General features: G+C 39.2%; 1 protein-coding gene and 1 long non-coding RNA gene across 3 annotated transcripts; one reads left to right on the top strand and one right to left on the bottom strand.

The window, feature by feature from the left end:
• Positions 1 to 605: 605 nt before the first annotated feature.
• On the top strand, positions 606 to 995 carry LOC117612840. The gene is made up of 2 exons (XR_004583579.1): positions 606 to 812; positions 846 to 995. It is a non-coding gene; the product is annotated as an uncharacterized LOC117612840 (long non-coding RNA).
• Positions 996 to 1,525: 530 nt separating this feature from the next.
• LOC117612841 (DDT domain-containing protein DDB_G0282237-like) lies at positions 1,526 to 9,292 on the bottom strand. Of its 2 annotated transcripts, XM_034341483.1 has the most exons (12): positions 9,188 to 9,267; positions 8,810 to 9,058; positions 8,039 to 8,211; positions 7,593 to 7,765; positions 4,981 to 5,402; positions 4,854 to 4,905; positions 4,341 to 4,687; positions 3,714 to 4,150; positions 3,439 to 3,610; positions 3,199 to 3,360; positions 3,023 to 3,111; positions 1,526 to 1,959 (listed from the first exon to the last, which is right to left on the bottom strand). In XM_034341483.1, exons 3-12 carry the CDS (start codon positions 8,149 to 8,151, stop codon positions 1,809 to 1,811), a joined length of 2,118 nt encoding a protein of 705 aa, XP_034197374.1. In that variant the 5' UTR covers positions 8,152 to 8,211; positions 8,810 to 9,058; positions 9,188 to 9,267; the 3' UTR covers positions 1,526 to 1,808. The 2 variants fall into 2 exon arrangements, with proteins under 2 accessions (XP_034197374.1, XP_034197373.1); XM_034341482.1 differs by lacking the exon at positions 8,810 to 9,058 and having other exon boundaries at positions 9,188 to 9,292.
• Positions 9,293 to 18,138: the final 8,846 nt, after the last annotated feature.

Below are 18,138 nucleotides of genomic sequence, written 5' to 3'. Positions count from 1 at the left end.
GGCCAAGGAGTGGCACGTGACTAATGAGCTGGCTCGGGCTCAATTGGAGAAGGCAACTCGGAAGATGAAGAAATGGGCAGACAAGCATCGGCGGGGCGTTGTGTTCCAACCAGGTGATCTGGTCTTTGTGAAGCTCAACCCTTCTCAACACAAGTCAACTAGAAAATTGCACAACGCATTGTTGAGAAGATATGAGGGTCCATTTCCTATCATCCGATCCGTGGGAAGAGCTGCTTACCGTGTGGAACTACCACCTCGATTGAAGATTCATCCGGTGTTCCACGTGAGCAATCTCAAGCCCTACCATGCCGACCCCGATGAGCCAAGTCGTGGAGAGTCTCAACGAGCTCCACCTTTAATGGTGACCTCATTTGACAAGGAGGTTGAGGGCGTCATGGCCAAGCGAGAGGTACGACGCAAGGGTGTACCGAGGTACTTTGAATACTTTGTCAAATGGAAGGGCCTGCCAGAGTCCGAAGGCAATTGGGAGAAACAAGAGTCCTTGTGGAAGTACAAGGACATCATCGAAGCATTCGAACGAGACGGATCTACCGCGGCAACGAGGACGTTACCGAATTAGGTGGGGGAGAATGTCACGACCCGCATGTTCAAGGCCCAATTCAAGGCCCAACCCGTTGGATTGATCATGCTGGACCTCTTAGCCCATATGTCCAGATTCGTTGTACCGTAGTTGGTGGAAGTAGTTGGTGGATGTTGGTAGGTGACATAGTTGGTGGATGGTGTTAGGTGAGATTGAATCTTAGCCACCAATATGTTAGGTGAGATTGAATCTTAGCCACCCAACATGTTAGGTGAGATTGAATCTTAGCCACCCAATATGTTAGGTGAGATTGAATCTTAGCCACCCATTATGGTGGTAGGTGGGATAGAAAGTGTATATAAGGAGGATGTCACATTGTGAATCCTCACCTCACAACTTGTAAAGCATTGAGTAGCAATACAAGCATATATTCTCCCAAACATTCTTGAGTGTTCTTATTGTGTTCTTGAGTGTTCTTATTGTGTTCTTGCTCTTGCAAGTGTTCTTTGCTTGTTTCGATCTTATATTGTAGGAAGGAGGCTGACTTAGCTTGTTCGAGAGGCGATCAAGTCTAAGGCCGCACGGAAGGAAGACTCCGAAAAAGTCGTCCCGTGACACTTAGGAGAAATTATAGAGCCGTACGGTATCACTCCTACTGTAGCACAACCAATACAAAGGCCACTTATACCAAGGTACGTCTTTACCGAAATAATGTCCGGCTTGATCAATTAACGATCTTCAGTTTGGACTTTAAAAACTCGACTTTGTCAGACAGCTCCCTATTTCAATTCTGATGGCTCAAGCTGGCTGACCCCAGCCAATTCAACTAAACCCAGATGAGCTCCCTGTTTCTTATACTCAATAAGAAAATTACGTTTGTTGGTGCCGAAAGAGTATCCAAACGGGCAAAACCAATATCTTATTTGGCACTTTAAACAAAAAATAATCATAATCTCATAACCTTTTGCCTCAATTTTTTGTGAGAAAATGTCAAGCAAGGTCATTTATAGAAATTGAGTGTCAAGCACAAATACAAGTCTGTCTACTGGACTGGTAGAGGAATGGATAAGAAAAAATTGATATATTAACAAAAAAAAACTGCTACATCCCAATTCCTCCCCTACTTTTCTGTCACCACTTCCTCGGCCCTCAACACTCCAGAGATGCCCACAAAAGCGATCACAAGAATGCAATGGACTCCAACAAAAAATTCCTAGTCTCCTTTTGTCCTAATGCAAGTTAAATGTAGTGGACTGCGGAAGCTTAGTTAGTCTTCCTTCCACTTGTTAACATACTCAAGGAAAGCATTGGCAGGATTTTTCCTTGGTGGAGCTCGTACGCGAGAAGATCTTCGGAGCACTGCCTCCTCCAATGCAACCCTTTGAGCTAAGTCCTTTGATCTCTTTTCGATTTCCAGGCTGAAAAAATGCATTTGGGAACCAATATTGTTTAGATAAAGGAAACTGTTATTGGCACTCCAAAAAAGACCTTGCACTCATGCCTTATGTGTTTACAAAGGAGTGCAGATGACTTTTTTGTGGAGTGCCAATATAGTTCCCTAGATAAACAAAATATAGATGTTGAAATGCTTCTACTGAACTATCAAACTATTTCAATCTAATGAAAAAAGAGACAATAAAATTAATGATAAAAATGACAAAAAATTTAAACTATATTTTGCCAGTGGAGTAGAACCAATCAATTCGAGCAGGAATCTGTTTTATGTATAACAGTATAAGACAATAACAAATGTTTCATCATGACCAGTGCCAACTGCCAACCAATTGAGCATTCAACAAACCATCTTATAAAATCCATTTGAATTAATAGTAGAAAGGTATTCTCTCCTTTACCCCAACTCATATATCTCAAGAGCCTCACCACGTGATAAAAAAAACGTGTGGCTCCAATCATAAGCTGTTCCAGCTTATCAATTTAAGCTTTATGTCGTCAATCTTAAATAAAAATTTGACTCTGCCTAACATCTATCCAGCATGCACAAACTGGCATGCACAGAGGGGCGGAGAAAAGGTTTTAAACTAGGAGGGGCACCTCAGACAATGTAGTTTATTTAATTTATATATTCAAACAAAAAAAATTCTTCAGAATCCTAATTTAATTAGAAACATATATCATAAGAATCCTCCAAAATCAATTTCAAGTCAATAGAATCACCACAAAAAAAAATTCAGGGTATTGCACTCTGTAGTATAACATTGCAGCTTAATGAAAAGGAAAGAGGAGTTGAAGAGAGAGAGAGAATAAAAGATGAGAACAATAAAGAATGTGAGTATGCTTTTAGTAATAATTGTTATTAAAACTATATTGAATATTTCATTTTAAAATATGTGGGAAGGGCAAACCCTGCGTGCACATGCTAACATGCTGGCCTTACATCTCAAGGTTTTGCCAAGAAGTGAGGAAATAAAATTAGCTGTTTGTGTCAGGATAATCAATTGCAAGAGGGAATCAAGGACTAACCATATTCTGCTAATAAATTTTTCCAGCTGCTTTTTAAGTGCCCTCTCCCTCTCACCCTTGCAATTTAGTGAGCCGGTCAACAGATAGAGCTGTGCAAAAATGTCAAGGCAGAAGTAAATTAACAATAAATAATAAAATAAAGACAACCGAGTATGATGAGATAAGCAGCTCAATACCTCTTCCTTGCTACTGTAATACCCCCACTGCTTGGAGTCAGAACTCTCAACAAATATTCTGCCATCACGCTGGAACCACCAATATCTGTTATGATTTCTGTCTTTACCTAAGGAATTGGTACGTATAAACCGCTTCTCGATCTCCCGTTCATAATACTCCCTCTGTTGTAAGCAGCGTCTTAAAAAGGTAGGAAACAAAAACAGACACAGAAAAAAACTTAATAAGGAGACAGATCAAACCCTTCGTTCTTTGCTGCTCTGTCCGACGACTTCCTTTCTATCATCCCTTGACCGTTCCAGTGCTTCCTTCTCAGATAAATCCTTCCCATTGCCATTGGCTGTTGGGACTTTCACTTCCACTTTCTGTTTCCTGGCCATTTTCTTTGGAGCAGCGTCCACTTGCTTGCTCCCACTATTAGAAATGAAAGACATTGTTGAACTTGAACCCAACAGAAAATCATTATGATATATATACACACACATATATCAAGGATAATGGATAATAGAATCAAGACCTTTTTTCCGATGCACTATCCTGTCTAGATGATCGGATCTCACCATTTCTTTTCTTTACTATGTCTCCATTCTGTCTTATATGATTACCATTTTCGGATGCACTTCCTTTACTCTCCAAATCCATTACTTGATCGACATCAGACTCTGCCCTCAAACGTTCTTTCTCTTTTCTTTTCTTTCTGGCTTCCTCCAATGCTTCCTCCCTTCTTGTGGCTCCAAGAGCCTGCCTCTGCTCAACAAACTTATCCAATTTTTCCCTAACAATATTTGTTTCAAGTGCATGATTAACCAATTCTCGGAAGATTCCCAATTTAGCATGAGCATCTAAAAGGCCATAGTGCCCCCGCTTGATAGTTGCTACGTAAGCACATAATTCAGGAATGTTGATCATTTCTAAAAAATCGCACAAAAACTCTGTCCAAGTGATTAGGGTAATCTGAAAAGAAAAGAAAACAAACAAGAAAACAAAAACAGAAGAAAAAGTGATAACTTCAGAAGTGCATTAACACCAAACAATACATGGGCTATGAAAAAACAGGAAAGATAGACAAGAATTTGTATTGACATAGATATTCATAGGACAAACATAGACGCTTAAATAATAGATTGCAAATGAGTGATTTAACCTTTAATTTTCGATTTCTTTCCCGCACAGCTGAAAAATATTCACCATTGTCTTTTATGAGCAACCGAAGAAGAGCCGAATGAGCTTCCACAAGAAGGACCAAATTGCCCTTCTTGTGGCAGATAGCATTTTCAAAATCTTCAAGAGAGAATGGCCATAAGTGCAACAGCCTACCAAAAGAAGAACAAAAATCCCAAACCATTAAAAGATCACCAACGCATTCCATTGGAACATTGAAGTCCCTTGATGGAGAAGGGCGATCTGTGAAAACTGGATCATCTGCATCTGGCTGCACTAACAGGTCATCAATTGGATATTTGATAGGTTCTTCCACTGGTTCATCACCTTCTGCAAATTCAAGATACAATAATAGAAACGTGAAATTTACTAGAGTTCCAACCAAGCAAACCTTTAAAGAGAATGCCCATGTACAGGGATATCCACCACTAACAAGAAGTACCAAGTAAAGATTTATATCTTTACATTGTACCTTCCACAATGTTACTTTCCGTACCTGAACCGTCAACTTTTTTCCTTTTACAATTTTCAAGGTCATGTTTTGCTTCCTGGATATGGTAAAAATATAAGTCAGGCAGATAATGTCATCATTTCATCAATGAACAAGCAAATTGAATTTATACCTCCCCATTTTTCCTTCTCTTATTGCAGACTAGTAATCCATCCTTGAAAGAAACTTTGCTTCTTAAGTTCTCTGGAACATTTTTTGATATTCCATAACTTTGTGCAAGTTTATCATGAAGCACCCAAGGAGCACTACGGTATGTAGATTCCCGAATAAAAGACTTCAAAAATTTTCTACTAAATGGCAGCTTCTTTTGTATCACATCTTCCCTATTTATTACCGAAGTTTCTATAACTTCCTTATTTTTGTCGAGCCAAGCTACCTCATATTCAATTTTTCCAACATCATCTTCAATAATCTTTGATACTATGCATGGATACATATCATCATCCTTCCTTCCATATATTTCAGCACCCACATATAACCGTTCCTGCAACTTCTCAGCTACCATATCAGAAAGGTCTTTCAATGAAAGCATACCTGCCAGGACAAAATGTTTATGAGTTGTACAGAACTGCATAAACATTGCAATTACATAGCAATAGCAGCTCGAGATGATCATAAGAATGTCTAGCTTATCAGGTATTCCTTCATCAGCATCCAAATGTCCAAATCATGCACGATATATTCACATGCAACGCCTGCGTTTACATTTTGATTGTCCCAATTATTCCATGTGCATCAAGGTCCATACATTACCCTATAAACCTAAATTTAACATTAACAGAAGTAAGACATAAGAGACAAATGCAGGATATCCTTCAAATCCTCAAAACCCACAAATCATAAAAAATACTGTCCACAAAAGTCCTCTGCTTCATTAAACAGGGACATGTCCGTCATGTTTACATACTTGGAAGTGGAAAAAGGGGGTACCAGATTAAAAATAAATTGGAAAGCAACAGAATCGGAAAAAATCAATTTCATCAATCCACTTTTGTTTATTTCCCCTTTTCTCTACATTTGTTCTCACTTTCAGATAAATTAAAGAATTGATCAGGTGCAAAACCGAAAAAAGATGCAAGAAAATCAAAGAAAAGCAAGATATGAAAACAGACCTCATGAAATAAAATTATCCAGGAAAATGGGATCTGTTTTTTGAAATCATGAACTAATTAACCAAAGCTATATAAGATGAAATTCACAGCGTGACTTACTTCCAATAATCAGACAGAATGAAAAGATGAATCATCATACCAAATGTCTTTCCAAAACCGAATTTTATACCCATCATCCACCACAAATTTAGACACTTTATAAAAAGAAGGGTAACTCTAAGCACATAGCCAATGACAATTATTTTATACGAACATACTTTCATTACACAAAACAAAACAATTCAGGGGACAAAACAGCATACGGAGTCATTCTCTTGAAAGAAACACCATTAACAACTTACCTAACAACACTTCATTCATTTTTTATAAATTTCTAATAGCTAACCCTCTTCCTGTTTTCTGATCTCTACACAATATTTGTGCTTATTAGGCGGTTCTACTTCCCCATATGAATCACATCCCTCCTAAGGAAAATGTCTTGTTATCTAAGCTCGAAACTGCTCAGCTCAGCTCAGCTCAGTTGGCAATGGCAATGAGCCCGCCCCGTTGTCATCTAAGCTCGTAGTTTAGACTATCGCTTATATTTTAAAAATAATTAAAAATTTGAAAAAATTATAATATAAATAAATAAATAAACAGCTCAGCTGGGCTATCTCAGGATAGGACATGAAGTATGCAAGAAGGTCACACAAGATGATCGGATCCGGGTAAGTCTCTAACATAGAAATAGGCAATCTCAAAATGTGTGCTTTTCCAAACATGTAGCCAATTTGTGATTTCAACATAAATAAACAAAATAGCTGAAAATTCTGACTATCTGAATGAGACGTATCAGTCCATACTTTAAAAAAAAGGAATATTTGTTCGCTAAAATCCACATTGCAAAAACAAATTTAGAGGAACATCAAAGTGGATAAATTATGGCACATTAGAAACAAAGTCAATGCATTTCAAATACGGAATACAAAGTGATATTCATATCATATCTGAAGTAGCCAAAGAGTGAAAAGTAATTCCCTCACGCCACACCATAATAGTCCCTAACAAGGTGGCAATAAGAGATCAATCAAAATAAAAGAAAATATTTTCCAGCACAACTCTAGAACACTACAGCATGTTTATTGCCGTATTAATGAGAAACAAGTACTGAACTTTTATTGAAAACAGAAAGCCATTTCCACCTCATATTCGTGATCAACATCTGACAAGACAAATCTAACAACTAAACCATTTGGCCAGATTCTTAAAGCACAAAAAGAAAACTATTGTCAGGCATGCACCACCAAATACTTTCAACTACAAGATGCAGGACCAAGATCATGTAATAATCTTATGACAGGAGTTATTTATGTTAGAATGGGCACCTACCACAAGAGTTTCCTCCACGTCACAAACAGAAACTAATCTACAAACAGACATGCTTATTCGTTTAATGTCACCACGGATGTAATCAATTAGAGAACAAAAAGACAATTATCCTGTGATGATCTACATTACTAACCTCCGTTAAAAATGATCTGAAACTATTGAATGGTGAAAAATGGTTAAATGAGGGGAAAAAAAAAAAAAATTTCAACGTAATTGTTCATTGATCACAGTGGTGAGTTCTTACTGTATTGAATAATCTGCAGGGCAGGTTCCATTAGCTCTTTCGGGAACTGATGAACCTTCTCAGTAGCCCGCTCTTCTGACAGCAAAGCCTCTTCATAGGTCAAGTTAGTCTTTCCAGAGACTTTACACATCCAAACTCTCTGGCGATATAAATTTATCCGGTTCAAATATTCACTGATCCATGTCAAGTCTGACAGACAAAAATTTTGACCATGCAGGAGAATTTGAAAAGCTTAAGTTTTTTGCAGTCGTTTAGGTAGCTAAAGACAAAAGGCAAGCAGATCAACGTTAATTTTCATAACCTCTTCTTCAATTGCCTCAGAAACCACACACAAAGTACTAAAACTCAGAAAGATCCACACACCAAACAAAAAACAAAAAACAAAAAACAGAAGAAAGAAAACTAAACAAAAAAGCCACAAACTTTCAAGACTAAAGAAAGGATACTCGTAGCCCCGAAATATCTCCTCTGTAAATCGAACTTGGTATACAAGCTCATGAGGTTCCAAATCATTAGGAAGTTCAGCCAAAGGAAAAGCCTTTCTTTTGAATAGAGGCATCCTTATAACTATGTGCAGATGCAATTATAAGGGACGCAAACCTGCATATGAATTAAGTTCCTGAAAAGATAAAAAATAGCCACATAAATAATGTAAGAGTTATTGGAAGTAAGATTAGAAACCCACTTAGCTGAGGCTTATACAATGCATGAGCCAGTTGGGTTTAAAAAACATTTCACTTCAAGAGACGCTAAAACAACTTATAACATAGGCCTTGAAATTTCCATTTTCACTTCGATTTCCTTGATTTCCAGAGACTCTAGCTCAAGGAAAATAGAAAAAGAAGCAGTACACCAAAATCCCAAGCACACACACCCCATAACAAAAAGCAAAACACCATTTAGAATCAAGACAAGAGTCTTCTTAATCAGATTCATATCTCATTAAAGAAAATCTTAGCATTAGTTGTAAGAATAGAGTAAAAACAATGAAAATAACACCAAAACACATCCATTCAATGAAACCCAACAATGAACAGCTTCAGTAAGGATCTTATCAGCATTGATTTGAAATGCATGGCAGCGTAGAAAAACTACAAAAAACAAGGAGAAAAAGGAAGAAAAAAAAAAGAACTTATAGTTCATTCACCGCTAAGACGTTCACCAGAAAGGTTTTTTCACCGATTTTTCAAAAACAAATAAAAGTAACAATTTCATACCCAATATTCGAACAGGAAAAAGAGACCCAGTCGCGATAGTCAAACAACAGAAACCCTAGATTCAAGAACGCCGCGTTTTCGAGGCACAATCAAAACCGCATGCGTTTCACATTTCCATAACAATCAGACAATAGCATTGGGGCCCAATAGGCGTTTGGAGATGAAGGGAAAAAAATCAAAAGAATGCCGTAAAAGAAACCAAATCGCCGTCAATGTCGCCAAAAGTGAGTTCCCGCCACAAGTAAAACTCTAAGAAAACAGCCACAGTAATCAATTCAAGCAAAGCGAGTGTGAGCGTGTTCGCGGTGTGCGTGCGTGACTCTAAGGGAGTTAGAGAGAGAAAGAGAGGCAGAAAGAGAGAGAGAGTTTGAATCTTACAATGGAGAACTTGACTGACTGAATGTACGAAGCGAAAAATGAGAGGAGGCGAGAGAGGGAAGAGGGCGGTTCTCGTTTGTATTGCCTCGTGTTCTTTTATTTTTTATTTTTTCCTTATATTGCTCTCATTTTATAATATGTGTTAATGCGTGTTTTTTTTTTTTCTTTTCTTTTTGTGAGAGGGTAAATGCATGTATTTAGGGTGGACTCGATTCGGGAATCGAGATTTTTTCAGCCAATCACAAACCGACAGACCACCGGCTGTAGTACCATATTTGGAATCGGTTCTGGCCTGTGGATCGGTCGGACCGACAAAGCGGTCGGTGTAAAATTAAAAAAAAAACGACAGTCATTGAATTAGGTCGTTTTGGGCCAAAAACTGTATTAAAGTTTTTATAAAAAATTGGTAAACAAAAGTTTACGGTAAGGGAGGCTACCCCATTACAAGACCAGGGTATAACAAGGTCTCTTTGATGACTTACAAAGGGGGTCTTAGTCCATTTTTTGATTTTTACAGATTACCCACCAAGAGGCATTATCAGTAGCGGGACTCAAACTTAGGCCTGAATAGCAAAGAGAACGATCTTTACCAACTCAACCAACCCTCATTGGCTAAAAACTGTAAATTTTGGGTCTTTTTATTTGGGTTGTTTTGGGCCGAACATTAAATTCTATTCCTAAGTTTTTCCAGGTCTATTTTTAAGCCTTTTGAACCCCAGCATTAAACTTTAAAGAACGAAATAACTTCATAGGAATTCAATTTGAACTTTGCACATGAAACAAAAATCCTGTTTATAAAAAATTGCATTAGTGCCTCAAATTTTGGCATTCAAATTCCATTCATTTGACCAAGCATATAAGTTAACCAACCAAGAATATAAAATAAAGTTACAACACAAAAGCAAATAAAGTTACAAGTTACGATCCAAAACCAAATTCAAACCCCAAGCAAAAAACATTACAATCCAAAAGCAAGCAAAAAGTTACAACCCAAAAAAAAAAAAAGCAACGCAAATTTAATAAAGTTACAACCCAAAACATAGAAAAACCAAGTGGCCGAGAGTGGATTTGAAGGATCCGGTTATGATTATGCTTGAGGTAAAGAGACGTCTTGAAAATTAAGGCCATCTACATATAAAACAACACAAATTTAGTATTTATAAAGAACATTATAATGAGCATAAAGAGAAACAATTTATAATAAAAATAACATTATAAGAAGCATAAAGAACATTCAAATAAACTAATATTTCCCAGTTTCAATCTCTTCAAGTTCCTTATACAATTCAATATCTACGGTTTCAATATAAAAAACTAACGGACTATGATCTAAATTTTCAATAGGCAAAACTTCGACACAGGATGGGCATAGATATGTGTTCACCCGTTTTCGCGTTTGGCTCCTGTGATGGAAGGGCGAAGTTCCCCACTGGCTTGGAGACCATGTATTGGTCAACAAGTCAGCTTTCTTTGGTGTGCGAGCGTGCCACTGCTAGCAACGTAAATTCTAGCAGACTTCTTTTAGAAAAGATAACTTGCGCCCCAAGTTACTGACTTCTAAAAACAAATGATTGTGAATTTGGGTGAGGAATATCTCCCAAGTAAGTTCTTTTCTTGCCTTAGACTGGTAAGGACTTCCACAATTTATCTCAGTATCAAACAGCTGTTCTGGCCAGAAGTGTTTGATAGAAGTTGGACCGTTTCAGGCAGAACTGCCTTCTACAAGATAATAAATATGCATGCTAACTCTAGACAAGTTAAAAGACTGCCGGAACTTCATTTCTGCCTGAATGGGAGGTTCCGATGTAGGCTGGACTGGACGTGTCTGGGTCGGTCCGTACTGCTTTGTGACTTCAAATGCTAGGCTGACCTGCAAATCGATACCAAAGTTGGGTTTTGGCAGAGCTTTACGTTTTCTTCACGCTTTGTGAGGCCTTTTGAATGGGCAGAACTGCAACTTCTCTTGCTTGGAAGGGACAGAAGTGGCTATTCTCGATGGTCTGATGAGCTAGGGATTGCACTACGAGAGTTGTTCTGCTTGAACAGGGCTCTTCCTGAGTTTTCTGGGGTCTCCACGTTTGTGAAAACTCAAACTCTGCTTGTCTTGGCTTTTGCTGAACCAAATTTGTAACGAGGGATCTCGTTCTAGAAGACTTGTTTTCTAAGTCTGAACCTTGGAATTCAAGTGAGCTCTTAGGCTTTTTCTTGATGTTGTTTTTTTTTTTTTATTGATGATTTGAGTGTCACTCTTTCTTGCCTGCTTTTGTTTTTTTATAAGAGATCCTTTTTGGAAGTGGTTTTAGATTTTAATAATGGGCGGCAAAAAGATCTCCCAAAACGTAAGGCAGGAAAGATTTTTATCAATTATGGCAGATAGGCTCCCAGGAGTCACTTCCTATAGCAATCCCTTCCCTGGTTTCCTGGGCGGCTGCTTTTGTTTCAACCAACGCCACCGTTTGTTGGGTTTTTCATGGCGGTTTGTTTTTTTCTTTTTGTATTTTTTTTGAATAATTACCTGTTTCCCGCTCTAACTGAGAAAGCGTGAGCTGTGAATCCTTTGGAAGGTGGTGTGTTGCTTTGGAGCAAAATCTCTGAATATAGATGGGCTCTTTGATCTTCTGTTTTGGCAGTTTTCCAGAGACGTCCCTTCCCATATAAAGAACTCTAGTTGAAAATGCTGACTTTCTCAAAGTTGAGGTAGCCACGTGGTAGTATCTTTCAGTCTCTTGGGTTTGAGTCCAAACAATTTTGTGGGCTGATCCTTTTAAAGCCCGGATGACAGCTTCTTTCTTTTGGGCTTTCTTGGGCTGGGGACTTTTGTTTTCGATAAAAAGGCGTAAAACCCAAGCCGTCTGGATCCTAATTTTGTTGTCCCCAAGCTTTTGGGCCGAGTGGGAAATTTCATTATGGGCTTGTCCTTTTTTGATTTTGGCGCGCCAATTTTAGGCCCAAACAATATGTTAGAAGGCTCGATTGCCCAAATTTGAGACCCGTACGTCTAGTTATTTTGCCAAGTGAAAAAAGAATACGAGGAAGGTATTTCTTTCAAAGCATTCATATTAACAAAGTTTCTAGCCATTCATGTAACATCCCGATCCATGTTTAATCACTTATTAAATTTATTTAATTATTTAATTAGGAAATTACAATTTTGCCCTCGAAGATAGGGTTATTTTGGTCACTTTTTAATCCGATAGGATTTTGAAGAATTGAATGGCATTATAACATAGATCGCTTTGATACGAGATTGTAGACACGTAGTGGGCTTAAATCGGAGTTGAAACGAAGAAGTCACGATTAACTGAAACCTAGTGGCACAATCGTAAATATTTCGAAGATGGTTTTTAAAATCTCTCTCTCTCTCTCTCTCTCTCTCTCTCTCTCTCTCTCTCTCTCTCTCTCTCTCTCTCTCTCCTCTCCCACGACACCGCGCTGCCCCCCTCCCCGCGTCACTGTTCAGCCAACTGGTTTTTGGCCGGCCACCATTCGCTCCCGACCACCACCGGCCTCAAGGTTGGTACCAAAAGAACCACTGTGACCTCCCCTCTCCATCCCACCCCATCTCCGCCGCCGCCACAGTAGGAAAATCGTAAGGTTTGGCCGATTTTTACCCAGAACCTTCATCACTCGTTCTGGCAATTTCGGCCACCATTTTTATCGATCTAGGTATGTTTTCTCACCCTCTCAACATGTTCTAGTTGATGGTTGGTTGATTAGGATATATTTTTGAATTTTGAAAACTCGATTTGTAACTCAAAGTTTGGCCTTTTTTCCTTTCGTGTTTTAGGCAATTCTGGTCACTTTTTGGCCATGGTCCAAGAACAAAATTTGCTCCACTCGTTGTCCTAATCACATAGGTATAGGTGTTTCAAGAATTTTTCAGTTGCCAGAATTTCTTAAGACACCCACACTCTGTCGGCACCTGGGCACTGTTTGGGTGACCCATTTGGTCCTAAAATGATACCCATGTCGTCCGAGCACGACGGTATACTCGGATTTGAATTCTGTTACTGTTTGACTATCGATTGGATTACGCATATTAGGCGTTATCCGGGTTCGATATGTTCGGACAGTTGGATCGACTCCAATTTCGAATATGTTGATCTAGGCATCTTTAGGATCGTGTAGTAATTTGCGGATCGTGAATCGGAGTCTTGGATGCTTTGATTCAATGATTCAAAGATTAGGTAAAACGGTAACCATCAGATCTTGCGATCACGAGCAATCTGACCATTCGATTTGGACCAAACTTGTAGGACATGTACAATAAATCTTATTGAACCCATAGGAACTTTCGGATCAGAAATCGGAGGTCATGGGCGTGGTGGGCTCGGTTGACAAAATTTGAAAAGTTTGACCACTCGATTGACCGAGCGTCTTCTGAGGCTATTTCATCATCCAGAACACGTAGTTGGACCTTAGAAACTTCTCGTTCGTCGCACACACACTTAAATCCTGGAAAAACTAGGATTTTATTTTAAAGTTCTCGTTCGAAGTAATTTAAGTTAATCTTGTTAGATACATGCCCTAGAAGCCAATATAAAATGGATAATTCTAAAAAAATAATATATAATAATCAAAGGGGCGAGAACATTGCTTTAAATGGAACAAGTCCATGGATTAAGATAAATGGAAAGTGGTCTAAAGAAGTTAGATGCACGCGACCTTTCCATACATATAAATATCGTATCCCAAAATGTTCCTGGTCATAGGATTACCACTTGGACAATGGTGACCTGCAAAGACTGTTACACATTATGTCTGCTCAATTGGGAGGATGACTAGTCTCAAGTCATTCGTGTAGAGACACTGAGGCAGATGTGTAGGTGCTCTATAGAAGATGGAGTTCACTCAACTCGATCAACTCTAGAATTCTTATATGAAAGTTTTACTCACAAGTGTCAAATAGAATTCTAAGTTGTGATAATGCGACATCACAGTTGTCTTGTGTATATGTTGTTTCTCTTTGAAAACACTATATGGTCGTATCAAAATGATGTGACTTAAAGGTGTTCCTCAGGATTCTCAATGTGTATGCAGAGAGAGGTGAATGTACAACAAGGAATCTCTGCTCTTAGTAAGAAGAGAGAATACTCTAAAGATATGATTCGTGAATCTTTGGCCAAAGTATTGGATGGAAATTGAAACAAGAACATTTGCAATTTCATCAAATTGAATCATATAATCTAGAGATGTCATTTTAGGGATTTTGACACAAGTTTACTATATCCCAAGAATATGACATAGAGTTTTGAATTAGAAAAGGATCGAATTGCATTGTAATCACAAACTGACTAGATTCTCTAAATGAATTCTTTTTAGATTGGGTAGCCATGACATATTGCTAGGTGTCACTCATCGCCTGTGGAAGCCCTGTAAAGACTAATTATAATTAACCTTCGCCAATGGGGAGAATTGTATGGAGGGATACAATTCACACTTGACTCAGAGTGAATCATTCATACCAACTGCCTTGCTAATTAGAACCTATAAGATCGCACACCGAAAATGTAATAACCCAAACCTAAAATTCATAAGTAAGGAATATTTTATTTTGGAGAAAACACAATTTTGCCCTTAAAATATTTTATTAAGAAAAAGGTGACTTTTTGAACGAGAAGGAATTTGACAATTCCACTTACACGTTGCGTAGAGCACGGTGAAATGAGTTCATAGACACGTAGTGGGCCCGAATCGGAGTTTTAACGAGAGAGTTGTGGTCAAAAGAGTTTGTGGCACAACCGTAAATATTTTCGAAGTTGGATATATAAAAACCGTTCAGCCCTCTCTCTCTCCTCTCGTGTGCAGACGGGCCGTCGCCTTCCAGGGATGGCCGGCGCCAACACAGGGCACCACCGGCCACGGGACCGGTGGCGATCGAATCGCCGTCGAGTCCCCTACCTTTCCCGACCCTTCCCCGCCGGCGGCACGGCCTGTGCTGGCTGGAAAATGCAGAAAAACGACGGGAACTCACCGAAACTTCACAGCCGCCGATCTCCCTCCTCCGGCCACCATTTCCGTCGACCCAGGTATGGATCTTGAACCTCTCGAGCTGTTCTAGTTGCCTGTTGGGTAGGATTAGATCGATTCGTAGTGTAGCTATCGAATTTTTGAGCTTGAAATTTCAGCTGATTTTCGACCTCCGTTTTCGGCCACTTCCGGCAACTTTTTGGGGTAGGTCCAAGAACAAAAGTGGCTCCAAATATGGTGTTTTACCTAGGGTAGGAGTTTGGAGCCGTGGTTTGAAGTTTTTCCGGGGAGCTAAAATCGCTTTAGACACCCATCGCTGCCCGCGTGTGCTGGGGCGCGTGGGTGAGGGTGGTGCAGTGGCACTGTGTCTTGTTGCGATCCTTATGTTGTCACGAGCGCGTGGGATTTTGCGGATCTCAATTTGGATACCGTTTGTGCCCCGAACGAATTTTCCATATTATGCGACTTCCGGGTTTAGTATTGTTGAACCGTTGGATCACGCTCAATTTCGGATATGTTGTTCCAGATAATTTCAGAATCGTGTAGGATTCGACGGATTGTGAATCGGAGTCCCGGATACTCCGAAATTGCGAACCCTGGGTCTAGGGTTTGGAAATTGTATAATTTCACGATCGTGACCAATCCGATCGTCAGTTTCAGACCAAACTTGCAGGACTTGGTTCCTGATGTGTGAGGAACTTAAAGGAACTCTCAGATTGGTAATTGGAGGTTGTGGACCCCACGGGGTTCCGTATCGACCAATGTGGAAGTTTATCGCTTAGTAAAGTCTTGAGTCTTTTCCGACGATTTCCAATATCTGAAATGCCTAAGTGGGCAGGAAAATGACTTTAAAGTTAATGCACGCACTTTTAGAAGTGGGGGTCAGGGTTTTACTTAAAAACTTATACCGAGTAGTTTTATTAATTAAATATTCATGATGGTTTACCAAGGCACCCGGGACCAGGCAGGCCCGCAAGAGAGACCTTTAGGAGGTCTAACTAGCTCGAACCAAGAGTGAGTGGACTTTCTTTCATAAATGATTTTCTATAAATAAGTTTATATAAATGATTTTATAAATGAGTTTATATGAATGAATTTCATTATTTGATCTTGAATAAGTTTTATTGAATGTTTTCCGAGCATAATTTGTGCAGTAACATTTCGGTATTTCTATGCTGCTTAGTTGCACATGCTAAAAGGGTATAGAAAACAGAATTTAAGACTTGTATCAGATAAGATAGCAGCATAGTTGCAGATTTCAGTTATTTTTCAGACTTTTCTAAAAATAGTTTATTTTAAGACCACCATGTACCCAGTTGTGGTGATTACCCTCAGTTAGACCGATGTCTACGGACATCCAGTCTATTTTCAGTTTTGTCAGTGCACTTGACATTCCTAACGAGTTTCGAGGACGCTCGGACCTTGAGTGCCAGGATTTGCGGCTCGGCTGACTTGGTGTCCTGAGACCTGCCAGGATTTGCGGCTCGAGTGGACTTTGTGTCACCGATACCTACTAGGATTGCGGATCAGGTTGACTACGGTCCCCTGAATCCTGCCAGTTGCGGCTCGGGTTGACTTTGTGTCACCGAGACTTGCCAGCGGATCAGGCTGACTATAGTCCCCTGTATCCTGCCAGTTTGCGGCTCGGATAGACTGTGTGTCGCCGAGACATGCCAGGGGAATTGACGAAAATACAGGGGTACATTCGAGTGGTAGTTTTGATTGATTGCAGTGCTTTGAATCAAGTTTTGAGTACATTGCTTTTATGCAAGTTTTGAATTTCAATGCTTTCATGCAAGCTTTATTGTTCTTGAATACGATTGCAGATAATTATATAGATATGTAACTGTGGTAGTTTTAATCTGCTTCAAGGTAGTTTAGATATCTAGTTTTACTCAACTATATTTTTACAATGGGGGTTAATATATTCATAGATATTTTATGAACCCTTATTTTTGTCCACTCACATTTTCAAATGTTTTGCGCCCCCAGGCTGTAGCGTGTACAGGATATCCACCACCGGGCCGTCTTGACTTCCGCACCTTCTTGGTACAAAGGCGATGGTGTGTAAAACGATTAACTTACCTTTATACTATTAGACTGCTCTGATATTGCCCTAGAGTGAGATTGGAACTTTTGGCATGTTTAGTGAAGTGCTGACTGTTGGTTGTTTGGATAATTATGCTCGTTTTAACAGGTGTAAGTTTTGGGATTGAACGAAATATAGGGGAGACTCTGCCGAAATTTCGGTAGGAGTCATGGTCAAAATCTTTAAGTAAAAGGGCAAATAGGTCGTTTGTGCCCGACATTTGCCAAGTGTCGGACACGCACAGGGTTCGACCCGAATTCCAAAGCGGAATTTGGTTCGGGTCCTGTCAGAAAAGGAATCAATTGGAAAATTATGAAGAGAATGAATGATTTTGTGACTTGGTCAAAGTCAATGTGAAAGTCAAAGGTCAAACAATTGACCCGACACTTGACACGGTCAACTAAGGATGACCGGGACCAACACTTGTTAGACAAGTGAGTGATTGAATTAGTCAAGTCACTAGAGTAATTAAATTGATTAGATTAATTTAATTATTCAATTAAAGTTATGAAACTTTAATTAAAGGTCCCATGACTTGAAAATTCAAAAGGGATTTGACCACATCAACTTAGGCACATATGTGACACATTATAGGATTAATGTGTTGGACAAAGATAGCAAAAGATGGCATACATAGGGGCGATGTGGCTACACTAGGGTTTGGGGGCAATTTTGTCACTCTTGTGACATTTTTGATCCTATAAGTGTGTAGCTATGGAATCTTATCATCCTAGGGTTTTCAAGTTGGTGAAATTGGAAGAGAGAAAACATCAAGCTCTCTCCCCTAAACCCCTTCAATCTATCACATCAAGTGAGGGTGCTAGCACCACTCTTCACTTGTTGTCTCATTCTCTCATCCCATTCAATTTTTGGTGAAGAGCTTTGGGGAGGT

The sequence above is a fragment of the Prunus dulcis genome, unplaced genomic scaffold (genome assembly GCF_902201215.1).
Source record: "Prunus dulcis unplaced genomic scaffold, ALMONDv2, whole genome shotgun sequence".
Classification (NCBI taxonomy): Eukaryota; Viridiplantae; Streptophyta; class Magnoliopsida; order Rosales; family Rosaceae; genus Prunus; species Prunus dulcis.
Note: the sequence above shows the minus strand (reverse complement) of the source record. Positions and strands in the feature narration are given on the sequence as shown.